General features: G+C 45.9%; 1 protein-coding gene across 2 annotated transcripts in view; it reads right to left on the reverse strand.

Moving 5' to 3' along the window:
* LOC140483589 (coatomer subunit gamma-1) overlaps positions 1-17,331 on the reverse strand; it is a 74,641-nt gene that overhangs the window by 57,170 nt on the left and 140 nt on the right. The window contains exons 1-2 of one of the 2 annotated variants that reach the window (XM_072581822.1): positions 7,580-7,762; positions 179-231 (exon numbers count right to left, since the gene is read on the reverse strand). In XM_072581822.1, coding sequence (XP_072437923.1) covers positions 179-231; positions 7,580-7,616 — 90 coding nt within the window. In that variant the 5' untranslated portion in view covers positions 7,617-7,762. Of the gene's footprint in view, positions 1-178; positions 232-7,579; positions 7,763-17,331 lie in introns of those variants that run through there. The other variant, XM_072581823.1, reaches the window with a different exon arrangement.

Below are 17,331 nucleotides of genomic sequence, written 5' to 3' on the forward strand. Positions count from 1 at the left end.
TGACTGACAGACAGACACATACACATACACTGTGGCAGGGGTCACTGTATGGGAAGCTGCCATGACCTGTATCTTTTCAAGGTCAAGGGAGTGTTGGAGACACTACAGCATCCCCACCTGCTGTAGTCTGTAAATTGGCAAACTACTGCGTTTGCATAGCACAGTAATCAATGCTCACCTCCTGCAGTACAGAACCTTTGTCCAGGTGCTGGAACGGATTTGAGCCCCCACCTAAGACAAAATAAGAAATAGGTTCATAAAATCAATCAGAACAATGTAAATGCAATCATGAATGTCAATAAACAATATTTGTCCAATGGTTTAACAAAGAAAACGTACTGTTTGATTTAAAAAAAAGCAGTGTAAGGTTGTTATGCCTGTTCCATCCTCCAATACGACTACCAATGAACTTCTACCTAACTCTCATTTCCACTCTAAACTCATATTCCTTGCTCATCAAAACATCCAAAAAAATTACCAAGCTCAATTTTGAATTTTCTCAACTGCAGAGCATTCATCTGCAGGAGAAGGACTGTGGAGATTCTTGGTGACATAAGAGCTGGGTTTCTTCAGCAAACAGATGAATACTGACCGGGTTTTCAGATAATGTCAGTGCCAGGCAGCATGTAAGGTGAAAATTAGAAGAAGGCCAAGGATAGATCCTGGAGAGGGTGGGAGAAGTGACACAAATCTAATGATGGTGAAGAGAATTGTAAGCAGATGATTCGCCGAGACAAAAACAGAAATTGCTGGAGAAAATGTGTGCACATCTGTGTTCAGATAGGTGGAGGCAGAGACCAGCGAGAGAGATGTGAAAAGGATGCATAAACAAGGAGAGTACAGGTAACACCAGGACAGAAGAAAAACTGAGTAAGTAATAATAAAAGCTAAAAGTAGGAGAAAATGGGTGAGCTATACTGAACATAACCCAATGTATGCAATCATGGGCCATGGAGTACATGAGATTGGGTGACTGTGCTGTTATAACAGGACCTGGTGTCGGGTTGGTAACAAACATGGAAAGATAGAATAAATATCACCTTTTGAGCTGCTAACAGTTCTGATGAAGAATTGCCAGACTCGAAACATTACCTCTGCTTTATTTTTCACAGATATAGACTTACTGAGTTTCGCCAGCAATTTGTTTTCATTTCAGATCACCAACATCCACAGTTCTGTTTTATTTTAGTGATTCTGTATGACTGTTAATCGTAATTTGATATTGCTCCTGTTAAAGAGCTGAGGGATGTTTTTCTACATTAAAAACTGTAATATTAAAGTTGTTGGAGCAAATTACTGCAGATACTGGAATCTGCACTGAAAACAAATGCTGGAAATCACAGCAGGTCAAGCAGCAATCATAGAGAGAGAGCAAGCTACTGTCTCAAGTCTAGATGCAGAGTCCATCTAAATTCAAATTGTTAACTTACTCTCTCTTCATATTAACGTTGTTGCTGACTGACCAGCTTTATTTGTTTCTATAGGTCTTTCCTGAAAGAAAGACATACTTGGAATTTTGTCATATGTAATGCTCTAAATATTTAAAGCAATTATAAAAAGGAATCATGCCTACAGGCATAGAGCCAACTGAGCATAAATTATCACTTCAGCCCCTGTGGCATTAACAAATAGGTTTGATCTGGTTATATTATCAGACTCCCCAAGCCAATTACTTTCAGAGTGCAATAAGAGATTCAGCGTAAATCTTTAGTATTTGACTTGGCTATCACTTCATGTGAGGTGCACATTCACTTTGTGTAAAAAGGAGGAAACATCAAGGATCTTTGTAATCAATAGAAGTGAAAACAATTGTGGGAATTGAGAAGTTGGGGAAAATAGCAAGCTTGTTGAAAGTGAGCAGTTGTAAGGTTTTAAATGAGGACTGGAATGGAGACAAAGAGGGCCTGCAGAGGACAAAGGGAGGCAACCACTGAGCTGCCTCCAACACAGCCTAAATACTGGGTCACTTCCTCACCATGTCTTCACATGGGGACATTGAGGTTAAATGTCATTTGCTATTATTTACCTTCATCTGGTCTGGGACTTGTTCAACACTACCAGCTGTGCTGGTTGTACCCTCTTCCTTTAGTCAGAAGGCTGTAGGTTCAAGACCTCTCCACAGACTCTACAGCAAACATTTATGATTAACCCTCCAATTGCATAACGAGGAACATAGTAATTCACATGCAACATTACACTATGTTTCACTCTGCTCTCTAGTGGGCCCAAAAAATCGTATGGCACTACTTTGAAGTTCCCCTACCTAGATCCCCTACAGTATGGAAACAGGCCACTGGATTCAACAAGTCCACAACGACCCTCTGAAGAGTAACCCACCCAGACCCATTTCCCTACTACTACTCTAGATTTATCCCGACTAATGTACCTAACCTACACATCCCTGAACACCATGGGCAATTTAGCACGGCTAATTCACCAAACCTGCACATCTTTGGATTGTGGAAGGAAACTTGAGCACTCAGACGAAACCCATGCAAACACGGGGAAAATGTGCAAACTCCACACAGAGAGTCACCCGAGGTCAGAATTGAATCCGGGTCCCTGGTGCTGTGAGGCAGCAGTGCTAACCACTGAGCCACTGTGCTGTCAAAAAACAATCTCGGATTTCAGCAAAAAGAGCATTTCCTGACAGCTCTCACATTTGTTTAGCTGGGATAGAGGAGTGTGAATAGGAAGTTCGCCACCTCGCTTCGCTGCCTCAACGCTTGGATTGATTGCATCTCCTTGTTGAACCAGCAGAAACAGCTCAGTCAGAAAAGTGTTGGACTGAAGATCTAAAGCTCCCTGGTTCAAACATTTGTTCCCAAGTCAATGCCACTATAAAACAAACCACCAATATTATTCTTATATGTGGGAACATGCTAAGTGCAAGTTGACTGCTCACATCGGTTCAAATTATACAAAAGTACCTCTTTGGCTGCTGGGATTGGTGAAATGACCGGAGGCTGTAAAAAGCATTACAGAAATGCAAGCTGTTATATAACTAGGTGCCTGCTGTTACTGATCAAGTCTTTACTTTCTACAATCTAGTTATAATCTATTGTTACTTCTGCTCAACAAAAAAATCTCTATTTCAGATTTAAAATTAACTAATCTAGCATTAACTGCTGCTTGTGGAAGTTCCAAACTTCTATCAACCTTTGCATTTGGAATTGCCTTTTAGACTATGCCACTAGATCTAGAATCACCAACTAGTGGAAGTAGCTGATCTTTTGTTACCCAGCCTCTTTCTGTCATTATCTTGAAGACTTCAATTCAATTCAGTACCAATTCTAATGTCTTGGAAAAGTGCTTACAAAGCCTGCCACATCACAGCACAGACATCAACAACTGCCACCTCCACCCCTCAAACACACAGATACGCGTTAAATGCCCAATGAGGGTTTGTTTACAGAAGCAAAAGAGCCTTTGATTCACAAAAATCAGCCAAAATGAAAAATGTTTCTGTAAATGAACGAGGAACATCTATTTATAATACAGATGGAAAAATTATGTTTCTTAAGTAGCTGAACTCTTAAACATGCTGCCCCTTGCCTGGATATGTTCATTCTGGCTTTGGTATCACCTAAGCCTACAATCGTTTTCATCAAGTGACAACAGATATTGATGGGCTATTGATCTATAGACAAGAATCCAGCAGAAGTAATGGAATCACAGAGGGTTGGTCCCCAGGTGCAACAAGTAATTCGGAAGGCAAATGGAATTTTGTCCATCATTGCTTAAGGGATTGAGTTTAAAAGTAGGGAGGTTATGTTGCAGCTGTACAAGGTGCTGGTGAGGCCACACCTGGAGTACTGCGTGCAGTTTTGGTCTCCCTACTTGAGAAAGGATGTACTGGCACTGGAGGGGGTGCAGAGGAGGTTCACCAGGTTGATTCCAGAGTTGAGAGGGTTGGCGTGTGAGGAGAGACTGAGTAGACTGGGATTACATTCATTGGAACTTAGAAGAATGAGGGGGGATCTTATAGAAACATATATAACATCATTTTATATAATAAAATTATGAAGGGAATAGATATGATACAAGTACAGAAGATATTTCCACTTACAGGTGAAACTAGGACAAGAGGGCATAGCTCAAAATTAGGGGGAGCAGATTTCAGACTGAATTGAGAAGGAACTTCTTCACCCAGAGGGTTGTAAATCTATGGAATTCCCTACCTAATGAAGTAGTTGACACTACTTCAGCAAACATTTTTAAAGCTAAGTTCAATTTTCTTTGAACAATAAAGGAATTAAGGGATACGGTGAGAGTGTGGGTAGTGGAGCTGGGTCCATGAAAAGATCAGCCATGGTCTGATTAAATGCAGAGCAGGTTCGAAGGGCCAGATGGCCTACTTCTGCTCCTGGTTGTTATGTTCTTATGAACGATCAGGTCACTTTCCCATCTTAATTCACAAACACTGGTACTAAAGTTTATACATCTAATAGCACCTACTCAAACATTTGTCACATCCAACCAGTACATTCACTACTGGTTCATCATTCCTTGAAAAAATCAATTTGACAGTAAACACCAACACTTCACAAGGTTCATAACTGACTGTTATTAGCATTGAAAAAACAAATATATTGTAAGTAATGTTAGATAAAATTTGAGTAAGGGAAAAATATAAAATAAAAACATTGCTGAAAAGAGAACTGAAGTTTTACTCTTGCACCCATCAGGACAATTGCAAAATTTCAAACAATCACAACTTTCCCATTACACACACATTAGCTGTTGAGTTGCTACGCACAGATCCATAAATTCTGCCTCAATCTACATCTTTTCACCCATCAACTCATCTGGTCTAAGTGTGCAACCCTTCATGGCAGATAAAGGAGTCACATCAAAGCGGTGTCCACGTTTTTTGTTATCCAAAGGATATCCATGCCCTTATCCCCAGAGGATTTGAGGTACAGATGAAAAGGGAGCTGATTGCCTCAGCCAATCAAACCTACTGACCATTGATACAGAAAACATAAGGGGGAACTATCATCTCAAGCTGCTGAGGGGCAAAGCTTAGACATATTCCTTTTGCGTGCAAAGAACAAGCCCTGCGTATGAATGCATACCACTTCTAGCAAACATAAATGAGCCAATTTATGAGCTCAACTGTTACCACTTGACAGAAAATTAAGTTCTTTTATTTTTCTTTATTCTTTTATAGAAAGTGGGCTTCAGGGCTAGGACAATATTTATTACTTATCCCTAATTGACCGGAACGCAGTTAACATCACATTGCTGTTGGCTAGGCAAAGGTGAGGACGGCAGATGCTAGAAACCAGAGTTTAGATCAGAGTAGTGCTGAAAAAGCACAGCAGGTCAGGCAGCATCCGAGGAGCAGGAGAATCGACATTTTGGGCAAAAGCCCTTCATCAGGAAGGGCTTTTGCCAGAAACGTCGATTTTCCTGCTCCTCGGATGCTGCCTGACCTGCTGTGCTTTTCCAGCACTACTCTGATCTAAACCTCCATCACATTGCTGTTTGTCTGGGTTTACATGTAAGCCACACAAGAATGGCAGATTTACTTCCCTGAAGAAAATGAATTGACCACTGGTTGCCATTAGACTAGTTTTTTTTAATTGCAGATTTGTACCAAATTCGATCATCTGTAATGACAAGATTCAAACGCACGTGCCCAGAACATTAGCCTGGGATTTCGGATTTCTAGTCCAGTGACATTTCCACTGCTTCCTCGCTATGCATTTTTTCTTCTGTTCTAACGGATCTCCTGTATATTTCCAATACTTTAAAAGGTACATTTTATTTTGAAACTAAGAAAAGGCTATCATTATGGCTAAACCATAAGAAAGTCTGAATATTCAGGAAGGAACTGGATAGGAATTTGGCAGGATAAATCAGATTGAGCAGTGTATTGATTATTTGGATTTTGCAACAGCCAAGCAGCTCCAGTGGTCTTTTCCAGCAGATTGTCTTTGAAATGTCCCACCATTAAAATGCTCACAGTGAACTCCTACAAATGCTGCCAAACCTCTAGAGACAAGCACTGACAGATTTGGTACACCATTAAAGATAATGTTTGCTACCCAACAAAACTGAAGACAAAAAAAATGACACTAACTTATAGTAATTCGTGTACAGAGTCAAGAGTGATTCCTGATGAAGGGCTTTTGCCAGAAACATCGATTTTCCTGCTCCTCGGATGCTGCCTGACCTGCTGTGCTTTTCCAGCACCACACTCTTGACTCTGATCTCCAGCATCTGCAGTCCTCACTTTCTCTTACTGCACAGCAGAGCTAACCCATTGATAAGTTAAAAAAGTATGAAACATTGATTATAGACAGACAGGAATCCACCACTGTGATTTGTTGTTGTTTTTCAGATAGGAATAAAATTTCTGGTGGGATTCTAAAGAGATTAACGTGTGGATTTCTGCTCTTCCTGCTGTATGTACAAATGACCAAAACCTTGGTGTACAGGGCACAATTTCAAAGTCTGTAGATGACATTAGACTAGACTAAGTATAATAAACTAAAAGAAGCATTGGGCAGAGCTTCAAACTCACAGAAGGTAGATAGAGTGGACATACGAAATTTAATGCAGAGAAATCTAAAATGATTAATTTCATTAAGAACATTGTGCAAAGATAATTTCAAAAAGGGTACAATTTTAAAGGGGGTGGAGGAGGAGAGGAACTCATATCGGTAATTGAAATTGGCAGGGCAGACTGAAAAAGCAGTTAATAAAGCATCAGGAACCCTGACTTTCACGATTTGAGCATAAAGCAAAAGTTAAAATTGGTCCAGCATCAACTGGGCTACTGTACTCAGTTCTGCACACCAATTTTTCAGAAGGGCATGAAGAGGAGGCTGAGAAAAGACTTGATAGATGTGTTCAAAATGGCTAGGAATCTGTAGAAGCATATAGGAAGAAAGTGTTCCCAATAGTGAAAGGATTGAGAATGAGAGGGCACAGATTTAAAGCAATTGGCAACATGAGGGAAATCTTCATTACACACAACTGGTTAGGATCTGGAATGTGTTGTGTGTGTAAGAGTGTAGGCATGTGAGTAAGTGTAAGTGAAAGAGTGAGTGTGCGAGAGACTATAAGTGAGTGTAAACGTGAGAGAGAGTATGTGCACACATGAGTGTGTGTGTGTGTGTTAGACAGTGTGTAAGTGCACATTTGATTGTGTAAGCATGTTTGAGTGTGGACAAACACACACGTTAGCAGATTCAATCAAGGCATTCAAGAGGGAACAATATTACTCTCTGAAAATGAAGCATATGCAGGTTTATGAGGAGAAGGCAAGGGAATGGCACAGGATGAATCGTTCAGTCAGAGATGCAGCGCAGGCCAATTCACCACCTACCATGCCAGAACGACTGTATGAGTCCAACCAAAATCCCATCCCTGCCCTGGCAAAGTATGCCATCGCTGTGCTCAGATAGCACCAGAAAGTGAGTTTCCAGCCCACACTGAGCAGTCTGAGAGAGGCTTTACCTGAACTGACTGCATTAGGAACTTGCCCCACCACTTGCTCCCTTAGGCCGGTGCTGCCATGGTAACCAACACAGGCCCCTTCACCCCATCCTTCATGACTGACACTTACCAGACTCCTCGTCCTTTTTGTCGAACTTTTTCAGCATCTTCCCAGCCTTTGAGCTTTTAACTTGCTGATTTCAGAGGCGCTCCAGGAAAAGGCCTGGCTTCTTCCAGACTGTTCCTCTAGGTCTCCCCTACTCCCAGCCACTCTCAGACCTCCAGCTCCCACTTCCGGTATCAGTCCCTTCACTTCCTGCCAACCTGTCACAACGACACGTCACTCACCCACGTCTGCGCAAGCCCGATGCCGGCACTGCCCGCGAGGAGCCGGCCGTCAGAGCATGCGTAGCATTGCAGGTTCTCCGTCAGGTCTGAGCGTGCGCAGCATGATCGTTCCGCCGACGGGCCTGAGCGTGCGCAGCATCGCCAGTCCACTGTCAGGTCTGAGCGTGCGCAGCTTTGCCGTTCCGCCGTCGGGTCTGAGCGTGCGCAGCATCGCCAGTCCACTGTCAGGTCTGAGCGTGCGCAGCTTTGCCGTTCCGCCGTCGGGTCTGAGCGTGCGCAGCATCGCCAGTCCACTGTCAGGTCTGAGCGTGCGCAGCTCTGCCATTCCGCCGTTGGGTCTGCACAAACGTCAGAGCGATCCACGCGCATGCGTATTAAGCTGTTTGCTTTTGGCCCATTACTGGATAATTTATATTATTATTAATTTGCCAATTTTAGCAAGTGTAGAAACTGGCCACGTTGGGCCAAAACAGCCATTGCTCGTGTTTATGAGGGTCACACAAAGGTTAAAATCACAAAAGGAGGCCATTTGGCCCCTCTAGCATGAGCTGGTTCTCTGCAAGAGCAGCTCAGGGAGCTCCACTGAGCTCCCACCTCAAGGGATTTCAAACACCTTTAGATCTTAACACAAAGGAGCAGATTTGCCCATTCAGCCTCTCTAGGTTTTGATGAAGTGATCAAGAAGGTTCTTTGATGAAGTGGTATGGCAACTGTACCAGTTCAAGATCGGAAATGGTTACAGAGAGTGGTGAACTCGGCCCGGACAATCACAAAGGCCAACCTCCCATCAGTAGAATCCATCTACCAGGCCCACTGTCAAGGAAAGGCTGCCAGCATTCTCAAAGATCCATCCCACCCAGGCAATGTTTTTCTACAACCTCTACCATCAGGGAGAAGGTACAGAAGCCTGAACACACGCACCAGAAGGTTTAGAAACCTGACTGTTGTTAGAATACTGAATGGACTCACAAACTCTTTGCATTCGCTTGTACCTGTGTTTTTGTTTTTTGCCGCTGTTTACCTATTATCTACTATCTATGCTACTTAACTCTGTGATCTGCCTGTATCGCTCGCAAGACAAAGCTTTTCACTGTGCCTCGGTGCACGTGACAAAAATTCAGTTCGATTCAAGAAGGTTGACGTGGGCAGGGCGGTAGACAGAGGCTGTGTAGATTTCAGTAAAACCTTTGATAAGGTTCCACATCGTAGGCTGTTGTTGAAGGTCAAATCACATGGAATCCAGGGGAATTGACAAACACAATTGGCTTGATGGTAGAAAGCAGGGGGTATTTGTGGAAGGATGCTTGTTGGCCTGGGGGCCTGTGACTAATGGAGTGCCTCAGGGAATGATGCTGGGGCCATTGCTATTAGTAAGTTTGCAGATGATACTAAAATAGGCGGTGTTGTGGACAGTGATGAAGGTTGTCAGAAATTGCAGCAGGGGACCTTGGTCAGCTGGGGAAGTAGGCCGAGAATTGGAAAATGGAGTTTAATATAGATAAATAGGAGATCTTGCATTTTGGAAAATCAAAACAAGGTAGGAGTTTCATGGTGAATGTTAGGGCCTTAAGGAGTGTAGTTGAACAGAGGGACTTTGGAATTCAAGTGCACGGTTCTCTGAAAGTGGAGTCCCAGGTAGACAGAGCAGTGAAGAAGGCTTTTGGCACACTGGCCTTCAGCAGTCAGGGCATTGAATATAGAAGTTGTGAAGTTATGTTGCAGTTGTACAGGACATTGGTGAGGCCGTACTTGGAGTATTGTGTTCAGTTTTGGTCACCTTGCTTTAGGAAGGATGTTATTAAACAGGAAAAAGTGCAGAAGAAATTTACAAGCATGTTGCCAGGACTCACAGTCTGAGTTATAGGGAGAGCTTGGACAAGCTAGGTTGTTTCTCTTTCGAGCGTAGGAGACTGAGGGGAGACCTTAGAGAAGTGTGTAAGATCGTGAGAGGCATGGATAGGGTGAATGCACTCAGTCTTTTTCCCAGGGTTGGGGACTCAAGGACTAGAGGGCATCAGTTTAAGGTTAGAGGGGAAAGAATAAAAGGGAACCTGAGGGGCAACGTTTTTACACAGAGCGTGTTAACGCATATGGAATGAGCTGCTCGCAGAAGTGATTCAGGCGGGTACATTAACAACATTTAAAAGGCATTTGGATAAATACATGGATAAGATACATTTAGAATGATATGGGTCAAGTACAGGGAAATGGGGTTATCGTGGATGGACATTTTAGTCGGCATGGACCAGTTTGGGCCAAAGGGCCTGTCTCTGTGCTGTAGGACTCTGACTCTGTGAGAAAGTGATGACTCCAGATGCTGACGAGTCAGAGTCTAACAGTGTGGTGCTGGAAAAGCACAGCAGGTCAGGCAGCATCCGTGGAACAGGAGAGTCACTTATGCCTGAAAAGTCAACTGACTTGCTGTGCTCTTTCAGCGCCACACTTTTCGATTTTGACCTTATAAGTCTCATCATTGCTGATATGTTTCTTAACCCCATTCTCCTGCCGTCTACCTGGGCACGACATTATGTTGAACTCCTCTTCCATCTCATCCGTACCCATTTCTTTGGACAGGAGTCCTCTCTCTATCCCATAGACACTCTCATTTGCCTACAGCACACTACCTGTCCACTGGACCCATGCTTCTGGCCATTTACTTACAGTCAATGTGTTCACTGAGAACTGTTGACGTGATATCTTTTGCCTGAATTTCTCTGCCCCCTCACCCATCCAAACCTACCGCCCTCTGAAGGGACTCTCAGATCCAACTCTGACTTTGAAGCCTGTCCATGAGGGTGGTGGTGTTGCTGTTGTCTGGCAGACTGACCCTGACATTGGGGAGGCTGAGCACCAACTCTCAAACATCTCGGTCAGATCCACTGACGTCAAGCCGGTGTTCTTCTCTGACCACTGCCTCCTGCTGGCCGACTGTCACCTACAGGACGAACAGCGGGCGGGCAAGGGAACGTGGAAACATAATAATAAGCTGTTGACCCCGGGAAACATCGAAGAGCTCAAGAGGGATTACGCAGGTTGGAGAACCGTGAAGCCCCTCTTTGAGTCTCCAGCGGACTGGTGGGAAACGGTAAAAGGGAACATCAAGAGGTTCTTTATCCTCAAAGGTGTCCAGGACGCGAGAGAGAGGCGGGGAAAACTGTCCCAGCTCCAGGAAAGTATGCAGAACCTGCTCCTGCTGCAGACGATGGGGGTCGATGTCACGGAGGACCTCAAGGAGGTGAAGGGCCAGCAAGCCTCGCTCTTTGCCTCGGAGGCCTCCAGGATAATCTTCCGGTCCAGGGTCCGCTCGGTGGAGCAGGACGAGACGTGCTCACGTTTCTTCTTCCAGAAGGTGCACAAAGAGAGCTCCGTGCTCAGCAGCCTGAAGAAAGAAGATGGCTCGGTAACGTCATCTCAGGCTGACGTCATGAGGATCAGCAAATCCTTCTACGCCAGCCTGTATGACTCGAAGCCGACCGACAGCGCGGCCTCCCAGTCGTTCCTGTCCTCTATCACGGAGGTCCTAGATGACGGAACACGAGAGAGGCTGGACCAGCCACTATCTCTGGATGAACTGACCAAGGCCCTCGAGTCCTTCGAAAAGAATAAAACTCCCGGAAGCGACGGCTTACCGGTCGAGGTTTATTCCGCTCTTTGGGACTTGATCGGCCAGGACCTGCTGGAGGTGTATGTCAGTATGCTCCGGGCAGGTACCATGAGTGAATCCATGAGGAAAGGCATCATCACCCTGGTCTACAAGCGGAAGGGGGAGAGGGAGGAAATTAGAAATTGGAGACCGATCTCACTGTTAAATGCAGACTACAAAATCTTGTCAAAGGTCATCGCCAACCGGGTCAGGTCTGCTCTGGGATCGGTGATCCACCCGGACCAAACCTGTGCTGTACCGGGCAGGAAGATCTCTGAGAGTCTCGCACTCCTCAGGGATACGATCGCCTACGTGCAGGACAGGGGGGTGGACACCTGCCTCATCAGCCTGGACCAGGAGAAAGCCTTTGACAGGATATCGCATACATATATGAGGGATGTCCTCTCCAAAATGGGCTTTGGGGAGGGAATCGGAAATTGGATCAGACTGCTCTACACCAACATTGTCAGTGCAGTCTCAATCAATGGGTGGGAATCAGATAGCTTCCCTGTAAGATCTGGAGTCAGGCAGGGATGCCCCCTCTCACCCGCCTTGTTTGTGTGTTGCATAGAGCCATTTGCCGAATCCATCAGGAAGGATGCGAGCCTGAGAGGGGTGACTATTCCTGGCAGCGGGGGCCTGCAGGTTAAGGCCTCCCTGTACATGGATGACGTCGCTGTTTTCTGCTCGGATCCGCTGTCCGTGCACAGACTCGTGTGCATCTGCGACCAGTTCGAACGGGCCTCGGGGGCCAAGGTAAACCGAGGCAAGAGCGAGGCCATGCTCTTCGGGAACTGGGCCGACCAATCCTCTATCCCCTTCACCGTCAGGACTGACCACCTGAAGGTGCTGGGTATTTGGTTCGGGGGGGCTGGGGCGTGCTCCAAGACCTGGGAGGAGCGGATCAGGAAGATGAGACAGAAACTAGGCAGATGGGGGCAACGGTCACTCTCCATCGCGGGAAAAAACCTGGTCATCAGGTGTGAGGTACTCTCAGTATTGCTATATGTGGCACAGGTCTGGCCTATCCCCAGGACCTGTGCCGCCGCAGTCACCCGGGCCATCTTCCAATTCATTTGGAGATCAAAGATGGACCGGGTCCGAAGAGACTCTATGTACAAAGACCGGTGCAATGGGGGAAAAAACACGCCCAATGCCACCCTCACCCTGATGGCCACCTTTGTGTGTGGCTGCATCAAGCTGTGCGTGGATCCCCGGTACGCAAACACCAAGTGTAACTACGTACTGAGGTTCTACCTGTCCCCGGTGTTGCGAAGGATGGGCCTGGCCTCGCTGCCGCGGAACGCTCCGAGTAGTTGGACCGTTCCGTATCACCTGTCCTTCGTGGAGAAATTTATGAGGAAAAACACCTTTGACCACAAGTCCATCAGGAAGTGGTCAGCACGTAGCGTCCTTGAGACCCTTCGGGAAAAGGAGAGGGCGGATCCTGTCGAGCGGTTCCCTGAGCAGACTGTCAAAGCCATTTGGCAGAATGCCTCATCGCCAGAACTTTCCAACAAGCACCAAGACGTGGCTTGGCTGGTGGTGAGAAGGGCTCTGCCTGTGAGATCCTTTATGCACGCCCGGACTCTCTGCCGCACCGCACGCTGCCCTCGAAGTGGCTGCGGGGGGGACGAGACTGTCACACACCTCCTTCTGGAATGTGCCTATGCAGAGGAAGTCTGGAGAGGAATGCAGTGGTGCTTGTCGAGGTTCGTCCCGAGCAGCGCCGTGACGCGGGACTCCGTGCTCTACGGCCTGTTCCCCGGGACTCACACCGAGACGAACATTAACTGCGCCTGGAGGATCATCAACTCGGTGAAGGACGCTCTCTGGGCAGTCCGAAACCTGTTGATCTTCCAGATGAAGGAGTTGACCCCGACCGAGTGCTGCAGACTGGCACATTCCAAGGTCCAAGACTACGTGTTGAGGGACGCGCTGAAGCTTGGGGCAGCTGCCGCCAAGGCGCGGTGGGGAAAGACCACCGTGTAAGATCGGCCTGCCTAAAGAAGAACAGGGGGCCCATACAGACGGTTTTTTTTGGGCTCTGCTGATGCCTCAGCCAAATATATGTATATATACAAGATTGAAAAATGCACAGGATTGTAAAGGACAAGGATAAAGTCGAATCTGTGTTTGTAAATATGGACATATGTATGGCATGATCCAATGTACAGACCATCAAATCATTTATGAATAAAGTATATTTTTGAAATAAAAAAAAATCTCCTATCATAACAGGGCACTCACTCAGTAGGTGGGTTCCGCTGAAGCCACAGCCAAATACCAAGAGACTGGATAGTTAATAAAGGTAACTGTTAATAGGATAACTGTGAATTCGATTAATTCAATTTGTAATGTTAAGACATGCAATGTATATAACTATGAACGACATGGAAAATTGTACAAGTACCAAAGATTTATTTACATGAATAAAGTATATTTTGAAATTAAAAAAAATCTCCTATCTTCTGGGGACCATAACCTCACCTCCAACCTCTGGATATTATGCCCATGACGGTCACTAAGTTCATCTTATTTGGGGATCTCTTCCTTCCTTCCTATGCGTCCTCAGTCCACTCCCCCTTCCCAGCCTCCACAGCTTTCAAGGTCACAGTCCCCAACCCCATACGCCTTCTTCCCACGTTCCATAAATTGACTGCCTGCAGACCCATTGTCTCTGCCTGTTCCTGCTCTACCACAGTTACTTTGTCTACACATCCTGACACTCTGCTTCCTTTAAAGACTCTCCATTCTCCCAGTGCCTCTGTCTCTGTCACATCTGCTCTGATGATTCCCACTTCAACAAAGGGGTCTCTGAATCATCCACCTTCTTTTGTCAACAAGGGACTCACCATTGATGTGGTTGACAAGGCCCTCAGCCATGTCTGACCCATCTCCCGCAATTCTATCCTCACCTCGTCTCTTCCCTCCCACAACAGCAGTAGGGTCCCCCTTGTCCTCACCTAGCATCCCACCAGCATCCACATCCAGAGGATCATTAGATGCCATTTCCGCCAACTCCAGCAAGATGCCACCACCAGACACCTATTCCCCTCCCCTCCTTTATCAGTCTTCCACAAGAACCCTTCCTGCCAGGATACCCAGATCCATCCTCCTTCATTCCCAACATGCCACCACACCCCATTGTACCTTCCCCTCTAAATACAGAAAGTGTAACACCTGCCCATTTATATCCTCCCTGTTCACAAACTACGGCTCTGGACACAATTTCCAGTGAGTTACCTGCGCTGCATTCATTCTACTCTACTGTATTCGCTGCTCACAATGTGCTTTCCTCTACAGTGGGGTGACAAAACCCAGACTGGGTGATCACTTTGCATCTGTCTGTAAAAATGGTCCTGAGCTGCCAGTTGCCTGGCCCTTCAACAGACATCTCTGTTCCCTGGCCAACATCTCTGCGTCAGGTTTGCTGCAGTGCTCCAGTGAAGCTCAGAGAGCAGCATGTCATTTTCTGCTTGGGGACCCAACATTGAGTTTAATGATTGTGGAACCTGGACACATCATTCCAGGTCCTTTATGCACTCCCACACCCCAGGCTTATCATGACATGTGCTGTTATCAGCACAGCCGACCCATTTTTCCTTAGTTACAGTCCCCATTATCAGCTTCCTCCATCCCTGCCTTCCCATTATCCGCCTCTTTCTCTCTCTCTCTCTCTCTCTCTGGTCTCCATCTCTGCCTATTCACTTTCTACTCTTGCCCCCTCACCTCTTATCTTTCGCATAAATACCACCTTTTCCTAGCTATCAGTTCTGAAGAAGGGTCACTAGACTCAAGATATTAAGATTAGATTACTTACAGTGTGGAAACAGGCCCTTAGGCCCAACAAGTCCACATCGCCCCTCCGAAGAGCAACCCATTCCCCTACACCTAACACTACAGGCAATTTAGCATGGCCAATTCACCTAACCTGTATATTTTTGGACTGTGGGAGGAAACCCATGCAGACACTGGGAGAATGTGCAAACTCCACACAGACAGTTGCTTGAGGCAGGAATTGAACTCGGGTCTCTAGCGCTGCAAGGCCGTAGTGCTAAGCACTGTGCTGCCCTTGCTCTGCTTTCGCTCCACAGATGCTGCCAGATTTTCTCCAGCGATTTCTACTTTTGTTTCACATAGTCCCACTCGCCACCTTTTCCCCGTCACTCTAGGGCTCTTATTTTTCTTTTCTGTCCAGGGCTCCTCACCTGGAGAAAGTAGTTGTGTTTAAACAAATTTATTGAGTCATACAGCATGGAAACAGACCCTTCGGTCCAACCAGTCCATGTCGAACAAGGAGAGTTTGCTATCCTGATCCCCGAGATAAAGGGTGGTCTTCAGAGGAAACCATTGTTCAGGTTGGGTCCGGACTGTTTGGGGTTTAGAAAATGAAGTGTGACTGTGTTGCAACATATGAGATTCTGAGGGTTCTTAACATGATAAATGCTGACATGATGATCCCCTCTGAGTCATAGAGATGTACAGCATGGAAGCAGATCCTTTGGTCCAACCTGTCCATGCCAACCAGATATGTGGGTGGCACGGTGGCACAGTGGTTAGCACTGCTGCCTCACAGCGCCAGAGACCCGGGTACAATTCCCGCCTCAGGCGACTGACTGTGTGGAATTTGCACGTCCTCCCCGTGTCTGCGTGGGTTTCCTCCGGGTGCTCCGGTTTCCTCCCACAGTCCAAAGATGTGCAGGTCAGGTGAATTGGCCATGCTAAATTGCCGTAGTGTTAGGTAGGGAGTAAATGTAGGGGTATGGGTGGGTTGCGCTTCGGCGGGGCGGTGTCGACTTGTTGGGCCGAAGGGCCTATTTCCACACTGTAAGTGATCTAATCTAATATCCCAACCCAATCTAGTCCCACCTGCCAGCACCCGGCCCATATCCCTACAAACTCTTCCTATTCATATACCCATCCAAATGCCTCTAAAATGCAATTGTACCAGCCTCCACCACATCCTCTGGCAGCTTATTCCATACACGGACCACCCTCTGCGTGAAAAAGTTGCCCCTTATGTCTCTTTTATATCTTTCCCCTCTCACCCTAAACCTATGTATGCCCTCTAGTTCTGGACTCCCCGATCCCAGGGAAAAGACTTTGCTTAATTACCCTATCCATGCTCCTCATAATTTTGTAAACCTCTATAAGGTCACCCCTCAGCCTCTGACGCTCCAGGGAAAACAGCCCCAGCCTGTTCTCTTGTGGGGGGAGTTTCTAGAATGACTGGTCACAGATTCAGAATAGATGGCTTTCAATTTAAGACCAGACATGAGGAATAATTGCTGTCTCAGAGAGGAATTAACTTGGAATTATGAACTGCAAATAGCAGTGGAGGCTGGATACGTTCAAGGGTGATTTGGATAGGTATTTGTTTTACAAGTGACATTGGATGTAAGGGTGTGTGAGGGAGTTGATTAGGCAGAGTGGAAAGTGGAGTCGTGGCTATAATCAGATCAGTTGTGATTTCATTTATGATAGAGCATGTTTGAGGGCTAGATGGCCTACTCCCGTTTCTTGGGTTCTTGCGCCGCAACGTTACCAGTCAAGGGAACATGCCAATAAGCTTTACAACTTATTCAAGAGGAACAAGTTACATTTGAAATAGATAAAATAGAGAAATATTTGTACTCTGTATTCCCTTGGTAACCTGGAGTGTTTGAGGCTCCATATTGTCTGTAAGCAAACTTTACTTGCATTGTAAAAATCCTTTGGTTTCTATACATTATAAAACACCCTCAGTTTCGATTTTTGTAAAACACCTTCAGTTTCTATATAGCCAGGGAATGTGAAGGAGAAGGTTTCTCCTTTTGTACTATATTTAGAACATTTTAGAATCAGTTTCCGCATGTTAACAGCCAACAAACTGCCAACTAGGCTCGGAT

The sequence above is a fragment of the Chiloscyllium punctatum genome, chromosome 12 (assembly GCF_047496795.1).
Source record: "Chiloscyllium punctatum isolate Juve2018m chromosome 12, sChiPun1.3, whole genome shotgun sequence".
Lineage (NCBI taxonomy): Eukaryota > Metazoa > Chordata > Chondrichthyes > Orectolobiformes > Hemiscylliidae > Chiloscyllium > Chiloscyllium punctatum.